An 18316-nucleotide genomic window follows, 5' to 3' on the forward strand; every position below is an offset into this window, starting at 1 on the left:
TGAACAAAAATCATTCCTTTGCTGGAATGGAAATGTGCGTGTACTCTGTGAATACTCTAAACGTGCAGGTAAGTGTTCTGGAAGAGGCATCACGAATTTGAAGCAGACATCGCAACAACCAGGTGAGACATGCTGTTCTGAAGTATCTCAAAATACTTCCTTTATGTCAGCCAACTCTGTGTGGCTTATGGCTGCACCTTGTTTTTTGTCTTTCTTTAAGTAAGATGATCTAGAAAGGTGCATAAATTCCACTATGGTTTGGAAAAATTAAATGCAAACAATATTCTGAAAAGAGTGATGTCCTGAATCAAGATTAGAAGTGTCAGTTAGCGTTACTACTTTCAGACTTGTCAGCGAGTGTTCTGCCGATCACTATCTGAAGGCTTCAAACTATCTGAAGGCTCTTTTGTTTCATTTTTAATTTATAAATGCTTTCTCTGTCAATAGGTAGACCATAGAGCTGCTCTGGCAGGAGAGACAAAGATTGTGGTTGAAGTTGGAAGGGACCTCTGGAGGTAATCCAGACCAATACCCCTGATCAAGCAGGGCCATCTAGAACCAGTTGCTGAAGACTCATGTCCAGGCAGCTTTTCAGTATTGCCACCCAGACCCAACCCACAGGGAAGTCTGTTGCCTCCCTGGGGCTTGGGTGAGAGACATTGCTAGGAAAGTCACTCACTTAGTATGGCCCACTGACTACTACCCTGCTACTGGTTTTTCAGGCTCATAATGATGAAGTAGCAAGAAGTCAGAGAGGTGATCAAAAGGGACTTGAGGACTTTGGGGCAACTAGTTAAAGGTCCAGGGGCACAGGTTGTGTTTGCCTCTACCCTTCCGATAGGGGGGATCGATGCTGACAAGCAGACTCATCATAATACATGGCTTTGGGACCGGTGCAACCGGCAGAACTTCGGGTTTGTTGATCATGGGAAGGTCTACGTGACACTGGGCCTGCTGGCACCGAGTGTGGTGAGCCTCTCAGAGGGGGAGAAGGATTTTTGCTCAGGAGTTAGCGAGGCTGATAGATAGGGCTTTAAACTAGAATCGAAGTGGAAAATGGGTAAGACCAGGCCTGCTGGTGATAAGCTAAGGGATGGTGTGCAAGAATCAGAGGGTCTGTGTGCTAGTGAGGTCCTTCGCTCTGCTGCACAAGGTGCTGCATGCAGTGAGGCACATTTGAAGTGCTTCTACACAAATGCATGCAGTATGAGGAATAAAATGGATGAGCTAAAAGTCATGGCCCAGTCCCACATCTACAACATCACTGGCATAAGTGAAACCTGATGGGATGAGTCCTGTGGCTGGTGTGCTGCAATAGATGGTTACAAGCTCTTCAGGAGGGACAGGCAGGGTAGGCGGGGTGGTGATGTACGTGAAGCATGGGCTGGACTGTGTGGAACTTCAAGTTGGGGATGGCAAAGTTGAGACCCTCTGGGTAAGGATTAAGGGATGAACAAATAAAGGGGATGTCGTTGTGGGAATCTATTACAGACCACCTGGTGAGGATGACAACGCTGATGAATTATTCTTTGTGGAACTAAAAGATGCCTCGAGATCTCCCCTTGTCCTTATGGGGGACTCCAACTTGTCAGATGTCAACTGGGATTACCACGCGGCTGACATGAGCAAGTCCAGGAGGTTCCTAAAGCACCTAGATGATAACTTCTTGGTGCAGGTGCTAAGGAAGACAACTAGGAAAGGTGCCCTTCTTGATCTGTTGCTGGAAAACGGAGAGGGTCTTGTGGGGGATGTGGCAATTGGTGGCCGTCTCGGTCATAATGACCGTGAAGTGGTTGAGTTTAAAATTTTTGGTGACAGAAGGAAAACTGCCACCTTCAGCCCTGGATATGATGAAAGCAGACTTCAGGCTGCTCAGGGAACTAGTCAGCAAGGTCCCCTGGTGTGGTGGTTTTACTCAGGTGGGCAGCCGAGCTCCACCACAACTGCTCTCTCACTCCCCCTCTCCTCAAAGAGGAAGGGGGAGAAAATACAACACAGAGAATTCAAGGTTTGAGATGAGAAAGGTTTAATTAAAGGGAAAGGGAATGGGGAGGAAAAACAGAAACAAAAGAAACAATCAGTCCGTGCGGAAGCACAGAGAGAGAAAAAAAATTATTCTCTAGTTCCCATCAGCGAGTGGTGTTCGGCCACATCCTGGGAAGCAGGGCCTCAAACGCGTAGTGGTTGTTCAGGAGGAACAGCCCCCTCCCCCATGAGAGCCCCCCCTTTTATTGCTGAGTGTGACATCAGGTGTTATGGAATATCCCTTTGGTTGGTTTAGGTCAGCTGCCCCGGCAATGTCCCCTCCCCATCACTTGCCCACCCCCGGCCTGCTGGCTCCTGGGGGCTTGGAAGGAGTCCTGATGCTGTGCCAGCACTACGCAGCAATAGACACAACACTGGAGTGATATCAGTGCTGTTCCAGCTACGAGTGCAGAGTACAGCACTGTGCAGGCTGCTGCAGGGAAAAGGTGACTTCAGCTCAGACAGACTCAACACACCTGGGAAACTGCTTTTGAAGGTATTGGTGTCCATCAGTGGTCAATCTCTAAGCACTGCCTCCTAAAAGCACAGGATCAGGCAATTCCAAAATATCAGAAGTCAAGCAGGCGGAGCAGAAGGCCATCCTGGCTCACCAGGGATCTTCTGGAGCGTAGGCAGAAAAAGACATATGGCTGCTGGAAGCAGGGTCAGGCGATGAGGAAGGAATACAGGGGCATTGTTTACATTCGTAGGGAGAAAATTCATGTGGCCAAACCACAATTAAGAGTTGAAGCTGGCCAGGTCTGTGGGAGACAATAAAAAGGGTTTTTTAATATGTGAACAGAAAAAGGAGGACCAAAGAAAACATAGGTCTGCTACTTGATGGGGAAGGTCTCCTCACAGACAATGACATAGGCAAGGCAGAGACGCTTAATGCATTCTTCACCTCTGTCTTCAACGTTGATGATGGGCTTCGGGACCCAGGGTGCCCTGAGTGGGAGGACCATGATGGTGGGAGTGACAGACTCCCAACCGACCCTGTACATATGCGGGATTTGCTGCTCCACCTGGATCCATACAAATCCATGGGTCCGGATGGGATCCATCCCAGGGTGCTCGGAGAGCGGGCTGAAGTCATCGTGGGACCTCTCTCAATTATTTTTCAATGATCTTGGGAATCTGGAGAGGTGCCAGTAGACTGGAAGTTGGCAAATGTTGTGCCAGTTTTCAAGAAGGGTAAGAAAGAAGACCCTGGCAATTACAGGCCTGTCAGTCTCATGTCAGTGCCTGGTAAAATTATGGAGAAGGTGGTTCTTGAAGTGATTGAAGTGCACCTGGGGGACAATGCAGTCATTGGTCCCAGCCAACATGGGTTCACGAGAGGTAGGTCCTGCCTAACAAATTTGATTTCCTTTTATGATAAGATCACCCATCTAGTTAATCAGGGGAAACCAGCTGATGCGATCTTTTTGGATTTTAGTAAAGCTTTTGACACAGTTTCTCATGGGATCCTGCTGGACAAAATATCCAGCATACAACTTAACAAAAACATCATATGATGGGTGAGCAATTGGCTGATGGGCAGGGCTCAAAGGGTTGTGGTTAATGGGGCCACATCTGGCTGGCGGATGGTCACCAGTGTGGTCCCCCAGGGCTCCATTTTAGGGCCAGTCCTCTTCAATGTTTTTATAAACAACTTGGATGTAGGACTAGAAGGTGTTTTGAGCAAACTTGCTGATGACACTAAACTTGGAGGAGTTGTGGACTCAGATGAGGGTGGAAAGGCCTTGCAGAGAGACCTGAACAGATTGGAGAGCTGGGCAATCACCAACCACATGAAGTTTAACAAGAGCAAGTGCCGGGTCCTGCACCTGGGACGGGGCAACCCTGGCTGTACGTACAGACCGGGCAATGAGACGCTGGAGAGCAGCCCCACAGAGAGGGATCTGGGGGTTGTGGTTGACAGCAAGTTGAATGTGAGCCAGCAGTGTGCCCTGGCAGCCAGGAGGGCCAACTGTATCCTGGGCTGCATCAAGCACGGCATCGCTAGTCAGTCCAGGGAAGGGATTGTCCCGCTGTACTCTGAGCTGGTGCGGCCTCACCTCGAGTACTGTGTGCAGTTCTGGGCACCACAGTACAAGAAGGACATTAAAGTGTTTCTTTAACTTAATGTGTTACTTATTCTGGGCTGTGCTGAAGAAGGGGAGTTCTCTAGAGAATAGATAACGGCTTAATGCCATGCTTCTTTCAACAGTCTGGTAAGAGGCTTTTGTGTATATCTCATGTGCAGCTTTTGCTGTGGATTTATGAAGGATACAATTAATGCAAAAAAAAGAAAAAAAAAAATCACAACCCTTAGTGAATTCCCAAAAGACAAAGTATGAATCTGGCTAAGTTATGCTCAGTTAATTTTTTGGTGATGTCTGCTAAGTTGAACATAATGCTTTAACTCTGAGGCCTACTTCCTGAGAGAATAGAACAGCAAAATGTGAGCTGTCACTGCCGCCATCATGTGATGAGCAGGGTTGAGGTCAAAGTAAGATGTCTTTGTAGTCCCAATTTACAGCAGAGTCCACCATTTGGGAAGCTTTGTTCTGTGCCTCCAGCGATTGTAATCAGTCCGGAGCTTGGCATGCAAGCAGGGCAAAGTGCAAGGTCTTGACCTGGGTCATGGCAATCCCAAGCACAAATACAGGCTGGGCACAGAATGGGTTGAGGGCAGCCTTGAGGAGAAGAACCCAGGGGTCCCGGTTGATGAAAAACATGACATGATCTGGCAAAGTGCACTTGCAGCCCAGAAAGCCACCCATGTCCTGGGCTGCATCAAAAGCAGCATGGCCAGCAGGGCAAGGGAAACGATTGCCCCCCTCTGCTCTGCTCTCATGAGACCCCAGCTGGACCCCTGCACTCAGTTCTGGGGCCCCCAGCACAAGAAAGGCATGGACTTGTTGGAGCAGGTCCAGAGGAGGGCCATGAGGATGATCAGAGGGCTGGAGCACCTCTCCTATGAGGGCAGGCTGAAGGAGTTGGGGTTGTTCAGCCTGGAGAAGAGAATGCCCTGGGGAAACATCACAGTGGCCTTCCAGTACCTAAAGGGGGTTACAGGAAAGCTGGGGAGGGACTGTCAGGGAGTGCAGTGATGGGACAAGGGAGAATGGCTTTAAACTAAAAGAGGATACATTTAGATTAGATGTTGAGAGGAAATTCCTTACTCAAAGGTCAGTGAGGCACTGGCACAGGTTGCCCAGGGAAGCTGTGGATACCTCAACCCTGAAGGTGTTCAAGGCCAGGCTGTGTGGGGCCTTGGGCAACCTTGTCCAGTGGGAGGTGTCCCTGCCCACGGCAGGGGGTTTGGAACTGTGTGGTCTTTAAGGTCCCTTCCAACCCAAACCATTCTGTCAGCCTATGATGCATGGCTAACAGTTGCTCTTCAACCTCTTGCACAAAAACACTGCAACAGTTAGTGTCTAGCTATGCATTTTTAGTGGGCAGTCTGAATCTGTTCATTTATGTGCTACAGACTATTTGTCCTTACAGATTCCTTTAAAGTTTCACATAGCTGAGCATCCTACTGAAATGCCTAGCTAAGTAATTTGAGGAACGGGTTAACTTTCTGATTTGTCTTCTGCTAGCTCCATGTCATTGCAGGGTTGTGGTAAGAGTCATCTGATGTTGATTTCTTTTTCTTTCCTGAGAACCTTGTTGTTGTTATTTTAATTTTATTGACATTATTTCTGCTTGACTGACAGGGTATGCAACTGCTTGCTGCATACTTCTTTGTTCATACAGAACTTACTGCTAAGTTGTTGTGTTTTTTTTTTTTTTTTTTTTTTTTCTTTCCCCATAGACAATAGAAAACACTGAAGCATTCAATTTGGAGAGTGAAAGCTCCCGCCTGTAATCCACCCCTGCTAAATATCTTTGTGGAAATTGCAAACAAGAAAAATAAGCTTAATCTGGTCCAGTTCTTCCTTCAAGCAGTATTTTCTCTTTTAGGTTTACAGGAATGCCACGTATGTGCTCTTCCATGTTGCATGCACTAGTTCTTTCTCAGTTCAAATGCAAACGTGTGATGGAAATTCCAGATAAGCAAAGTAATGGCGGATGTCAGAGGATGATGTTTGAAAAATGATGAGTGGTTTGAACTCTAGTGAGGGGCACGAAAACATGGAAAGAAAAGCAGGAGAGTGGAGAAAAAAGTGACTGAGATGGCAACTGAGGGGTTGATAAAGTAACAGTGATGTGGAACAGGTTTCTGTGGAAACAGAATTGGCCAGAGTGTCCTGAACAGCTGCTGCAGGGGGTGCTGTCTGCAGCCTGGAGGCTGAGGTTTGTTCCCCCACAGGGCTCCAGAATTATGGAAGAGCTCCTCACCTGGGGCTTCCGCTCCTGCACCTCACAGCCTGAGGGTGTTCAGGTTCCTTTTTCCTGGGTGCTGACTCTCACCTTCCAAATCGAGGGTCGCAGGCTGGCTTTCCTCATGGAGCAGATTGCAGTATCCCTCTTCATTAAGTGCAGCAGAACCAGACTGTTTGTTTTCTTTGGCTAGATTTTCTGTTGGTGTTCTGCTGGGCTAGTGTCTAGCAGCATGGAGTTTCCTGTGCCTCCGTAGGATTTGCTCAGTGCACCCAGCATGCTCCCCATCCCCCCCAAAATGTAGATGCCTAGAGGTGAGTGCTTTGGACTGAAGATTAGTTCTTATGTATGTATCTAGCTTTTAGATTATAGGTTTCATCATAGGTTTCAATAGGTTGTTAAAGGTATTTCTACATCTTACCTCTCAGGGCTTATGTATCCATGTATGTAAAACTTAAACACTCATAAAATAGATGCTAAAATAGAGATTATTGTATTTTATGTCCCATTAACAATGAATGTTGCAGCAGAGTGACTTCTGGCTGCACCTGGCTTTTGGCTGTTTCTGTGGGCTTAGTCACATTTCTGAAGCAGTTTGAACTAGCTGATAGAGGTAACATGAACGCTTTGCAGAGCTAGTCATTGCATGCTGCCTGATGAATGGATAATTTTTTTTTCCAACCCTCCTCTTCATTTCTTGCCTACAGATGGCATTAGATTGCAATTCGATTGCTAGTAATTGCATGGACTCTACTGAAGACACACTTGTCTCCTTACTTAGGCCAGTTTATGAAATGCTTCAGTCAAAACGTAAAAATACGGCCCTTGTGTAGGGATCTCTGTGCAACAGGTTAGTTTATGTTCTCACATTCCCTGTGCAATGTAGTCCCACCAATATTTTTCTTTTTAAAGCATGGAAATTACCATATATAACCAAAACACAATATAATTCTGCTTTGGAAACTGTAGCTAGCTGGGGGAAAGGGGATCTTTAGTCAAAAACAAGTTTTGTTTCTTTTTTTACGTATTTATCCAAACCTCACTGGAAAGCTACAGACTTGCTGGCTGCTAGAATGGAAACACAGACACACACAAAGAACAGTTGGAAGGAGGTCAGTGAAAACTTACCTAAATAGAAACAAACCCAATACTAGCCTTTTGATCTTGGTATGTACCCACACCACCAAAGCAAATAAGCAGAATTTGGTTACTTAAAGCATACAGACCTCTTATTTTTGTGCGAGTGGAAGCCTCCATACGCATTAGAGCAGGGAAGCTGCTCCTGCCTGACAGCGATGGTGAGGATGCTGGGTGACAACAGTTACCTCTGGGGTCAGACGTTTTGCACCGTCGGTTATGAAAACTAAATAGCCTAAGGACATCTGTTAGCTTCTGTACTTCGTGCAGAGTGCTAGTGAAACTGTTTGAAGGTACACGCTTAGCCATGTAAAGAAAGTTTCTCTTCCCCTTGTCACTGATTGGAGGCAGTAGCTTGTCACAGCCTGAAATGCTTTGCAACAACTGAAACTACTCAGTGGTTTTTGGGGCTGGGGGAAGAGAGGAAGAGGCCACAGAAAAGTAGCTGGATGGGCAGGTATGGCTGCTTTGCTAAACAGCAACAGTACTTGATTGTACCACTCAGAGGCATTCTCCTCTTAATCACATTATGATTTTTGTGTGTGTGTATTTAGTGTTCACTGCCGATTTTGTTCTCCATCTTCATTAGCCTGGTGTTGAGTACAACTTCAGCAGCTGAGGTACCAGTCACTGACTACCCTTTGCCCACCTTCATTGAACCAGCTCACAGGCAGTGCCAGAGGCTCAGCCAACACGATGCCCCCACAGGTCAGCTCCAGTACATCTGTCTCTTCTGCCTTGCTCCCCACCAAGAAGCATGTATGTGTTGTGGTGCTGAAGTGCTGAGCCTAGCTGGCGGCAGAAGGGCTGGTATCTTTAGCTGCAGTCATTTGCTAATGCATTGGTCACTGGGACAGAGTGTGATAAAATGCACAGACACAGGAATGGTGTTTTTTTTTTTTTAAATGATTTTTTTTTAAAGAAACTGCATACATCAGAGACAAACAATAATTTAAATACCATGCAGTTTCAGTATGTACAAAAATTAGGACATAGAGATCCAGTTTAATTTTTTTTTTTTTTACTTATTTACATTGTTTTCATACAGCCATAATCTGTTAAATTACAATACTGGAAGAGCACGTTTGACAGCCACCACACTCACTCCTATACAAAGACGAACTATATACATACACTTGGATATCAACTGGCAAATGCAACTGGTGCAGGAGTACCTGGGGCACATGAGAAAGCAGGTAATGTGCCCATCACCTCCTCTTTGTTTACAGAAGTTGTTCCAAGCTCAAGCGGACTGAACACCTGGGAAAAATAATTTGTCCCCCATTTTCTTTCCTGATTTTTATTAGCCTAGTCATCTCCCATGGCTACACAAAGTGGTTTTATTTGCAGGCACGTTGGGGAGCCCCTGTTCACATGTAACTGTGGGTTACCATCTTACCCTTTTTTGTGTGTGACTGTGTGAGTGCAAACATTCACTAGGCAGGTTGGAAGTGCTCCCAGTCTGTAGGTTTTGTAGTGTTTCCACTGTACAGATGGCACTGTAGAAATAATGGATGGTGGGTTTGGTGTCTATGTGCAGTGATGACAAAGTGCTCTGGTTACACACAAGCCTTAGGCTGAAATATATTTGTGTAATGGGCTTACCTAGTTTCAATTAATATAACATAGTTAAAAATGAAGGTCTACTATATTATTTTCCCACCTTCTATCTCTTATGGTAGTGTCTAGTGTGTGCTAGATACAAAAGCTGGCCTGAGTCCAGTTACAGGAAACCTGGAGCCTAAAACTGTTTTAGCTTGCAATTACCTAAGAGTAGGGCGTGGAGTGTGGAAAGGCCACAATGGTGACCTTCCCTGTTAGTCATAAATACATCACCATGTCCCTACAGTTGACTCCTGGCAAGGGTGTAGGTAGTTGAGAGGGCAATGCCTGTGTTGCATTAGCTCACCATAACTTTTTTAAAAAACAAACAAACAAAACTTTTATCTAGAAGTTCCTGCAGTTGCTATTCTCTTTTTTCTCCTCAGTTTCAACCTGTTTCCATAGTCTGTAGGACAGGTGTCAGATTACTTGGTTATTTTAAGGATGGATAGATAGCCCATTGGGATTCAGTAGACAAAACGTTTTTCTTCCTTAACTGTGGTATATTACATGCATTATCAGCCCTGGAGACCAATGATTGGAATAGCAATTTTTGTTCTGAGTTGACTTTTTTCATTCTCTAAATGGCACTCCTTTATTACTACTGTTAAGCTCTTCCTAATGTGAATGAAGATGACTGGTATTAACTGAGTCTTCAGCAGGAATGTTATCATTATTTCCTTCATGTAATCCAGCTCGACGGAGGATGGAGAATCATGACTCCTTTTTTTTTTTTTTTTTTTTTTTTGTCTCCCAACAGAATTACAGCTACTTGCTGTGTGTGGCTTTCATAGATGAGAAAACCAAGTGCTCAAGAAAACAGACTTATAAACAAACAAACAAAAAATCTAGCTGTTCCTCAGTCTGCTCACAACTTCCCACAAATGACAGAGCTGGGTGTGCAAATTGAGGATACACTGCATTGTTCAGCCACTGAAAGCTTATTGAAGAATGCCTTGCCAAAGGGTAACTTTGCTAAATCCACAAATCCAAAGCTAAAACCAGGTGAAGTGCCAGTTCTGTGATGCTTGCTTACTAGTGTCAAACACTTTGTATGGCTTCTTTCTCTTTCTTCTCCCTTTCCAGTAATAAGCTATACTTGCAATTTAGGAGAAATATGTTGGTTCTTCCACTGTGTCCTGGTGTCTGATCAGACAGTTAGGAGTTAACATCATAAAAAAAAAAAAAAAAAGCATTGCCATACAGCGCTGCTATGGGGACAGCACAAATCCTGAGACAGCCAGAGATGGACAGCTTGCTAAGAGGTCAGCAGGGACCTGCCATCATGGGCTCATCACAGAATCACAGAATTTCTAGGTTGGAAGAGACCTCAAGATCATCGAGTCCAACCTCTGACCTAACGCTAGCAGTCCCCACTAAACCATATCCCTAAGCTCTACATCTAAACGTCTTTTGAAGACCTCCAGGGATGGTGACTCCACCACTTCCCTGGGCAGCCTGTTCCAGTGCCTCACAACCCTTTCAGTGAAGAAGTTCTTCCTAACATCTAACCTAAAACTCCCCTGGCGCAACTTAAGCCCATTCCCCCTCGTCCTGTCACCAGGCACGTGGGAGAACAGACCAACCCCCACCTCTCTACAGCCTCCCTTGAGGTACCTATAGAGAGCGATAAGGTCGCCCCTGAGCCTCCTCTTCTCCAGGCTGAACAAGCCCAGCTCCCTCAGCCGCTCCTCGTAGGACTTGTTCTCCAGGCCCCTCACCAGCTTCGTCGCCCTTCTCTGCACCCGCTCGAGCACCTCCATGTCCTTCTTGTAGCGAGGGGCCCAAAACTGAACACAGTACTCGAGGTGCGGCCTCACCAGAGCTGAGTACAGGGGGACGATCACCTCCCTTGCCCTGCTGGTCACACTGTTCCTGATACAAGCCAGGATGCCGTTGGCCTTCTTGGCCACCTGAGCACACTGCTGGCTCATATTCAGCTGACTATCCACCATCACTCCCAGGTCCTTCTCTGCCTGGCAGCTCTCCAACCATTCCTCTCCCAGCCTGTAGCTCTGCTTGGGGTTATTGCGCCCCAGGTGCAGGACCCGGCACTTGGCCTTGTTGAACTTCATGCAGTTGACCTCAGCCCATCGGTCCAGCCTATCCAGATCCTCCTGCAGAGCCTTCCTACCCTCAAGCAGATCAACACACGCACCTAACTTGGTGTCATCTGCAAACTTACTGAGGGTGCACTCAATGCCCTCGTCCAGATCATCGATGAAGATATTAAAGAGGACCGGCCCCAGCACCGAGCCCTGGGGAATGCCACTAGTGACTGGCCTCCAACTGGACTTGGCTCCATTCACCACAACTCTTTGGGCCCGGCTATCCAGCCAGTTTCTAACCCAACGAAGCGTGCACCAGTCCAAGCCAAGAGCAGCCAGGCAAGGTAGTGGGTGGCATCAGCTGAAGGCAAGGTAGTGGGTGGGTGGCATTTACCCAGGACTTGGCTATTATGCTCCTCAACCACTGCCCGAGGGTTTATTTAGGTACCAGACTGGCAGCTGTGGGCACTTCTGGGGTCTGCTCCCCTGTAGACTCTAGCACAGACAACAGGCTACTTCTTCTACCTTTTTCCTCTTGATTTTAATCATTAAATTAAAAAAAAAAAATCACTTTTTCCTCCATACCACACCCTGTGATTTCTGTCTCCACTGTTCCTTAACTGGTTTTCCTTTGCATGCTGAGCCTCTAAGCTAATAATGCCGGGGCAGGTATAGGCTCTATGCTGGCAGTGTGTGTGAGACCAAAAGCCTACGGTTCTGTTTTCCCTTCATAAAGCTTGTAATGTGGTCTTGTTATATGTGCATGGAAATAAATTTAAAAATCATGAACCCCAGCTTTTCAGGAATGTAACTGCAAAGCAGTATATTTCTGACTATGAGTGCCCTGGCGTTGCTGCACTGAGCTGATAACAATGCACAGCACAGGCTTTCACTGTAGATGAACCTAAAGCCACTGTGAGCTGCTGATACAGGGATCACTGTGTCTATTTGGGAATCATTGTCTGATTGCCTGGTTTGGGAAGAGTATCACATCAGAGGCAGATGCCTCAAAAATGAGGCACCAGAAACCAGCTTTTTTTTTTTTTTTTATCTTCCACTTGTCTCCAATGGAGCACAAATCTGTGCTGTAATCCTGTGAGTACCACTGCAAAGTGCAGATGGAGTCTGTTAGCCTCCTGACAGTGTTGTTTGGGCAGGCTGGATGCTGGAGTGACTCCACAGGCTACATGCAGCTTCTTTTGCTTTACTCCTGTGACCAGAGGAATGAGACTGAGGCCTGAGATGAGGCAGAAGTCATTGGCGTTCTGCAGCATTGGCCAGAAAATGCTGATGGGCGAGATGTCTCTCAGCCCGCAATTAATAAACAGCTATGTTAGCATGGCAGCAGGGGAGGCAGAAAGGGAATGCAGAAGAGTTGATAGATACATGGAAGACAGTGAGAAATAAAAAATAAAGTAATGGTAATGCTGCAATTTAAAAGAAAAGAAAACAAAACAAACTTTGGCTTCTCTGTTCAAAGCATAATAGCTGGTACAGAAGCAAAAAGGTGTCCTGAAGTAATAATCTGGAAGTTCTTACAGTAATGTTGCTACAATCCTCGGGATCACTGATTCAAAACATGGCATGATAGTGTCCTATCTTGAAAAGAATCCTCAACAATGTTTACCCAAGCTTGCTGTCATTATTACTAGTTAAGGACTTGAATGTGGAAGGTGCTGGCCTAGGTTAAGAAAAGCACTTAAATATGTCTTCAATTAACCCTCTGAGATCTATTCTTAAATTCAGTGAGACTATCTGCATGCTTGCTTAGTGCTAAGCACATGCTTGAGTTGGTAGGTAAATCAGACCCAGAGCATCCAGCTCTCTGAGCCCTATTTGGTCAGTTTGTGTGTTAAACCACTATAATAAAAATAAAACCAAAACAGAACACCCCTGGATTTCTGTCCTTATGCTTCATCTGTAGATGCCAGTGACAATTCCATAGCAATGCAACAGATTCCTTTTGTTAGGCCAGGCACCACACTGTCATGCTTTTCTCAGTACATGTTTAGGACCAATTTTTTGAACACTTGGTGCAGGAAAGCTTGCTATCAAAGCCCTGGGTCTTCCTGTTGTGTGTTCCCTCTGCAGAGCAAGTGGGTGTCCCGATCTTGAGGCTTGAGCATTAAAAACAAACTACAAGCTGAGCAAATGCCATGCAAGTGACTATGAAGAGATGGGTTTTGCTTGTTTGTCCTCAATATTCTTGTAGCTTACTGCTGCTGGGTTCATACCTGGGTTTAGGAAATTATTCTTGAAAGAGATGAAAAATAAGCAGTTACTAGAACCAGCCTTCAGCAGGGAGTCCTGTTCTTCACAGATGATGCCTTTGTCTTCTTGGGCAAATAACTGCCATAACTTCTCCAGGGAAAGCAAATGTCTTTGTAGTCATATGGCATTTGCAGATGGGGTGGCCTGTAGAGTAGTTCTGCTCCTTCACTGTTCTCGTAAGGCGTTTGCAGACTAAAAGGAGTGTTTGGTATCAAAAGTACTTCAGTGCCATAGGTGCAGGTCTGCTGCAGACTTCACCCAGGCCAGTGATTCCCTGAACACTATCTCAGGACTCTTGAGTTGACAGAGGCTTGTCAGGATGAGGGGTGTCTGAAGATGAAATAATGGATGCCCCACCAGCTGGGCTTGAACATGTACGGCAAATCCACGTGCCAGGAAAGTCTTATACATAGATGCCAGGTCTTGGCATGATTCCCACCAGGGGTATTTCCTGTTATTGAAGCTTGAACCAGCAGGTCTGATGATGCTGTAGTACCCATCACACGTATATACAATTTTCTTTTTCTTTTTAATATTTATTTTCTACTCTTTTCTTTTTTTTTTCTTTTTTTTTTTTTTCTTCCTTTTTTAAAAAAAAGGCAGTTCAGAAGATTTACATTGTACGTAACAGGAAAGTGAGTAATACCAGCACTTATGGTTCCTTTTAGTTATGTTTTGAAGATGGCATAGTAGTCAGGTAGAATGAACTGCTACGGTCTGTGAAACCTAAAATGCAAGGGGAAAAAAAAGAAGAGAATTAGCAAGATAATATCCTCACACGCATGTTGTACATAAAAAACAAAACCAAAATCAAAGCAAAACAAAACACTAATTTCTAAAAGTTAGTGATAAACATAGGCAGATGGACTCCTGCAATACTGACATCCACTATGCTGGCACTGTGGACCCAAAACACGCACTGAAATTTCCTTGGTCTTCGCCAGACTCAAGAGTTCACAGGCATTAACAGTTTGCATCAAAATCAACTGAAAACTGAAAAGTTTTAGGTCTACCTGGTCCTAGTGTGAGCCATTTCAGATTAGCTAGTCCTCCTTCAAGCCACACCATGCCTGATTCTAAAACAATTGCTTGGTTTAGCTAGACCTTAAGCTCTTCAGCCAGGAAGATGATTTATATACCAGTCAAGAATTTTTCCTTAACGTCTTCAGATAAAGAGACAAGCAGGGCTCAAATGGCCACCCTTTCTGCAAGTGCAGTCAGGAGGCTCGTGCTTGTCAATTGTACAAATGTGTTTTTTAAGATTTGATTTTTCAATTTTTTGAACTTACATTCTTTGTCCACCTTGTGCCATTGCTTAATGATATGAACAGCTCATTGCCTTGCTGATGAATTTATAATGGTGACACATCTAAGTTTGTTTAAGGGAATTACTCTCTTGTTTAAATGTGCTTCCTTCAAGTGCATATTCCCTGAGGCCACTTCTCTAACCAGTAAATGCTGTTGAACTTCAGACAAACCCTTATTTCAATTTCTATTGTATTAGCTGTAGCTCTGAGTATTCCAGATCCGGATTTGAATGGGGTCAAAGCTACTTGATAGATTTCAAACACAAACTTCGAAGGGTGACTGCTCACCCCAGCAGTGGAAGAGAAGCCAAATACTGCCCAGAAACCTGCAAAAGCCAAGCAGGTAGAGCGATCTTCTGGAAAACTAAACCAGTCTCTAATTTTGTGGGATGCTAATATACCTCACGGAAGTCATTGGAGCTCAACTCCTTGAAGCAACAACCGCCTTTTAAACAACCTCATCCTTTGTAAGTTAGTCACTGATACTTTTCTCCTGGAGGATTGAGAGAGTGAGCCAAATGTCCCTCAACACCTCAGTCACTGGGTTCAACAGCTCCAGGCCTACTGCACACCACAAAGCTTCTTCCAGACCTCCTGGCTCTCAAAGGCAGCTTGCTTGTCTCTAGCAGTCCTTCACTATTACACATCCCAATGCAGTTATCCTCACCCATGATAGGAAGTTGAAGTTATATCATTTCCACAAGGGGATATGCATAATAGATGTGGTGAATTTTAATATAATTAATAATTTATACACCAAAAAATCCCCTAATACAAAATTAGTTTTGCCTTAAGCTTTTCTGTATTTCTCTTAAAAGTTTTAACTGCATTTTTTTACGAGCACCTATCTGATGAACTTATTAATACAAGGGCAGCTCCAGTTTTGCACGCAATTTCACTCTTCACTTGTCCTGAATGTCTCACTAAGCCTTAAAATCTACCACTCGTCTTTACTGTATATCCGTAACTGTGAGTTAATGTTGATCTGCAAAGGACTGACTTCAGATGAGCTTCCAGGAGTTTAGCTCATCCCGGCCTCAAGACAGAGTTGCTCAACACAGACTGTTAGATGAAGTGTCCTGACCTGCCAGTGTGGTTTGGCAAAAAAAAAAAAAAAAAAAAAAAAAAAAAAAAAGTGCCTCTCTTACAATGCAGATCTCATTGTTTTCCCACTATATTGCCTATGGTGAGATGTGGAGAACAGGACTAAAAGATCTGTGCATGGAAGTGAGTAGCATGGAATAGCTGTACACTCAGCATTTGATTTGCAGTCACTCATTCATCCTCTTCTGTGTGCTTGCTCTACAAGAGTTCCCTGTCCTGCTCTTCAGACATCAACACTATTTACTCTTGGTATCAGAAGAACTGACAGGCACTAGAGCATGATGATTTAAAATAAAATAAAAGGAGGTTATGCTTTATTACACAGATGCACGTTTGTATACAACCCTGTAAATATGGCAGTATGAGTTCATCTGTGTGAGTTTCTTTGACAGCTTGTAATTCTAAACGGTGTCTAGTGCTCAGAGGGTACTCAAGAAATAGCTACTGATTTTTTAAATACTTTTTTTGAAAACGGCAATATTCATTCCTAGTCTTAAAAAAAATCTCAGCTTACCTTGTTAGATGCCTACTTAATTCATGAACTTCCATTTCAGTGCTTTTAAATTCATTAAGCTCTTTTCGAATGGCTGCCTGTAAGAGACAAATAAGCTCATAAATATATAAATGAGAGAGATCAAAATAAGTTCACTTTGTTCTCAAAGCATTGTATTTTTAATATAGCAAAGCAGATAGATAACGTTATCAGAGAGAGAAGACAACATAAAAAGAAACTTTAAAATGTGAAAAGGAAAAAAAGATAAATGTTCTAAATTGCATTAATGGAAGAGATAAATGCGTGAGTGGGATGGATCAATTCGGAAATGTATTGTAGACAATGCAGATACTCCCAATATTGTAGACACTGCATAATAAGTCACAATTGGAACTTGTAAACACTTTCAAGTACAAAATCCAAATTAGAATAAGCATGAGAAAAAAAAAAGGGCACCAGTGTTTCTCAGACACTGTGTTCTGTTTCAGAGTTGGACTGTGAGTAAACTTGGTGTTGCTGCGTCTCACCAGACTCGTATTTGAGATGTCTCCCCCCCTTTATGTGGTCCTGAATTTCCTCTGGTGAAGCCATCTAAAGGGGCTGAACTTACTTGAGAAGGAAGGGGATTGGCACTGCTTTTCTGGTCCCCTCTCTCTGCCTTGGATGTGCCCCTCTGCCCCCCTCCTCTGTTCTGCCCCAGCTCTGCCATGTGCTGAACCGATGCGATGCTCTAATCCAGCAGAAATTGTATTCAGTATCAGCAGGAGAACTGCTTACCTATAGCCTCTGCCGTTTGTCCACTGGGGAAAAGAAAACTAGGGATGAGTGACAGGAAGGGAAATATTGAAGAGCAAGGGGTGACTTGGAGGGATTCGGCTTCTTGGTGGAGAAGGAATTCAGCAGAACTGGCTCAGGTCCCAAGTCCCAAATTACAGGCTTCTCACAGCCCTGTGGTATCCGTAGCTTGTAAGTGGGCCTTACTGGGAGTGTATAGAGAGGACGTGCAAGTTGCTGCTGTGGCTGAATGCTCCCATGACTTCAAGGCGTGCACCACTGCTGAGAACACTGGAATCAGCGGTTGAAAGCAGTATTTGTGTCTGCCAGTATTTTTTCTTAAGTAAATCTAAACCAGTACAAAGAGCACGAGCCCAGAACAGAGCTTCTGCAGCAACCATTGATCCATTCACCAACTACCTTTGCTTGAACAAGCCCTAAGTGATAGATCTTGTGCATGTGATCTACAGAAAAGGTCTCTCGTGCTCTTTTTACAGAGCTTTTTTTTTTTTTTTACTTCAGAAATGTCTATCAGGCTCTGCCTCCATCTATCAGGGCAAAGAGATAGTTATGCAGCAGCTTCAGGGCCTGCCTTCAGCAGACCAATTTGCTGCTTAATCAACCGTGGAGGTTATACAGGCTGCTGACTCCCACAAGGTCTGAAATCTGTTACCCCCTGCGTCCCTCAACTGCTGGTAAGATTTAGAAGTACCCTTTTCATTCTTCATGCAGTCAGACTTCGTAAAGATGAAGCCAGACTGAACGCAGTTCCCCACATCCAGCGCACAGAGTAAGATTTACGGAGAAACAGAAAATCCCATTACTAAAATCTATTTTTGCAATAAATCTAGCCTGTGCCAATCAGTGAAGGCAGTCACTGAATCTGAGTTTTGGAAGAAAATAATCTTTTATAGGATGTTGCAGCTTTGTCAGGTATTTTAGAGTTGGTTGCAATTTGGCTATTTTTTTGCAACAGAGGACACGGTGGGGAAAGCAGGTGCTCTGAATGGCACAAATCAGAATACCCTATCAGATGACCAAAATGTGAAAAAAGAATATGTATCTGCTTCTTTATGCTAGAGGGGACTTTTATATTAGAATGACAAACATATTTTCTTCTGCTTTGCCGAGGAAAGGTTGATTTGGAGAACTTGAGCCCTTTGATGTGTACATTGACCTTGCATTATAAAAAAGTGACTTCAAAATACTTTTCCTTCATACTGAATTATTTACAAGGCTAC

General features: G+C 44.5%; 1 protein-coding gene across 1 annotated transcript in view; it reads right to left on the reverse strand.

The window, feature by feature from the left end:
- Nucleotides 1–16318: 16318 nt before the first annotated feature.
- The window catches only part of PHACTR1 (phosphatase and actin regulator 1), a gene marked incomplete at its 3' end in the record, with an annotated part of 313329 nt that continues 311331 nt past the window's right edge, over nucleotides 16319–18316 (reverse strand). The window contains 1 exon segment of the mRNA XM_084283119.1: nucleotides 16319–16399. Coding sequence (XP_084139245.1) covers nucleotides 16319–16399 — 81 coding nt within the window.

Source organism: Netta rufina (genome assembly GCF_964035555.1).
Source record: "Netta rufina genome assembly, chromosome: 2".
In the NCBI taxonomy this organism is placed as follows: Eukaryota; Metazoa; Chordata; class Aves; order Anseriformes; family Anatidae; genus Netta; species Netta rufina.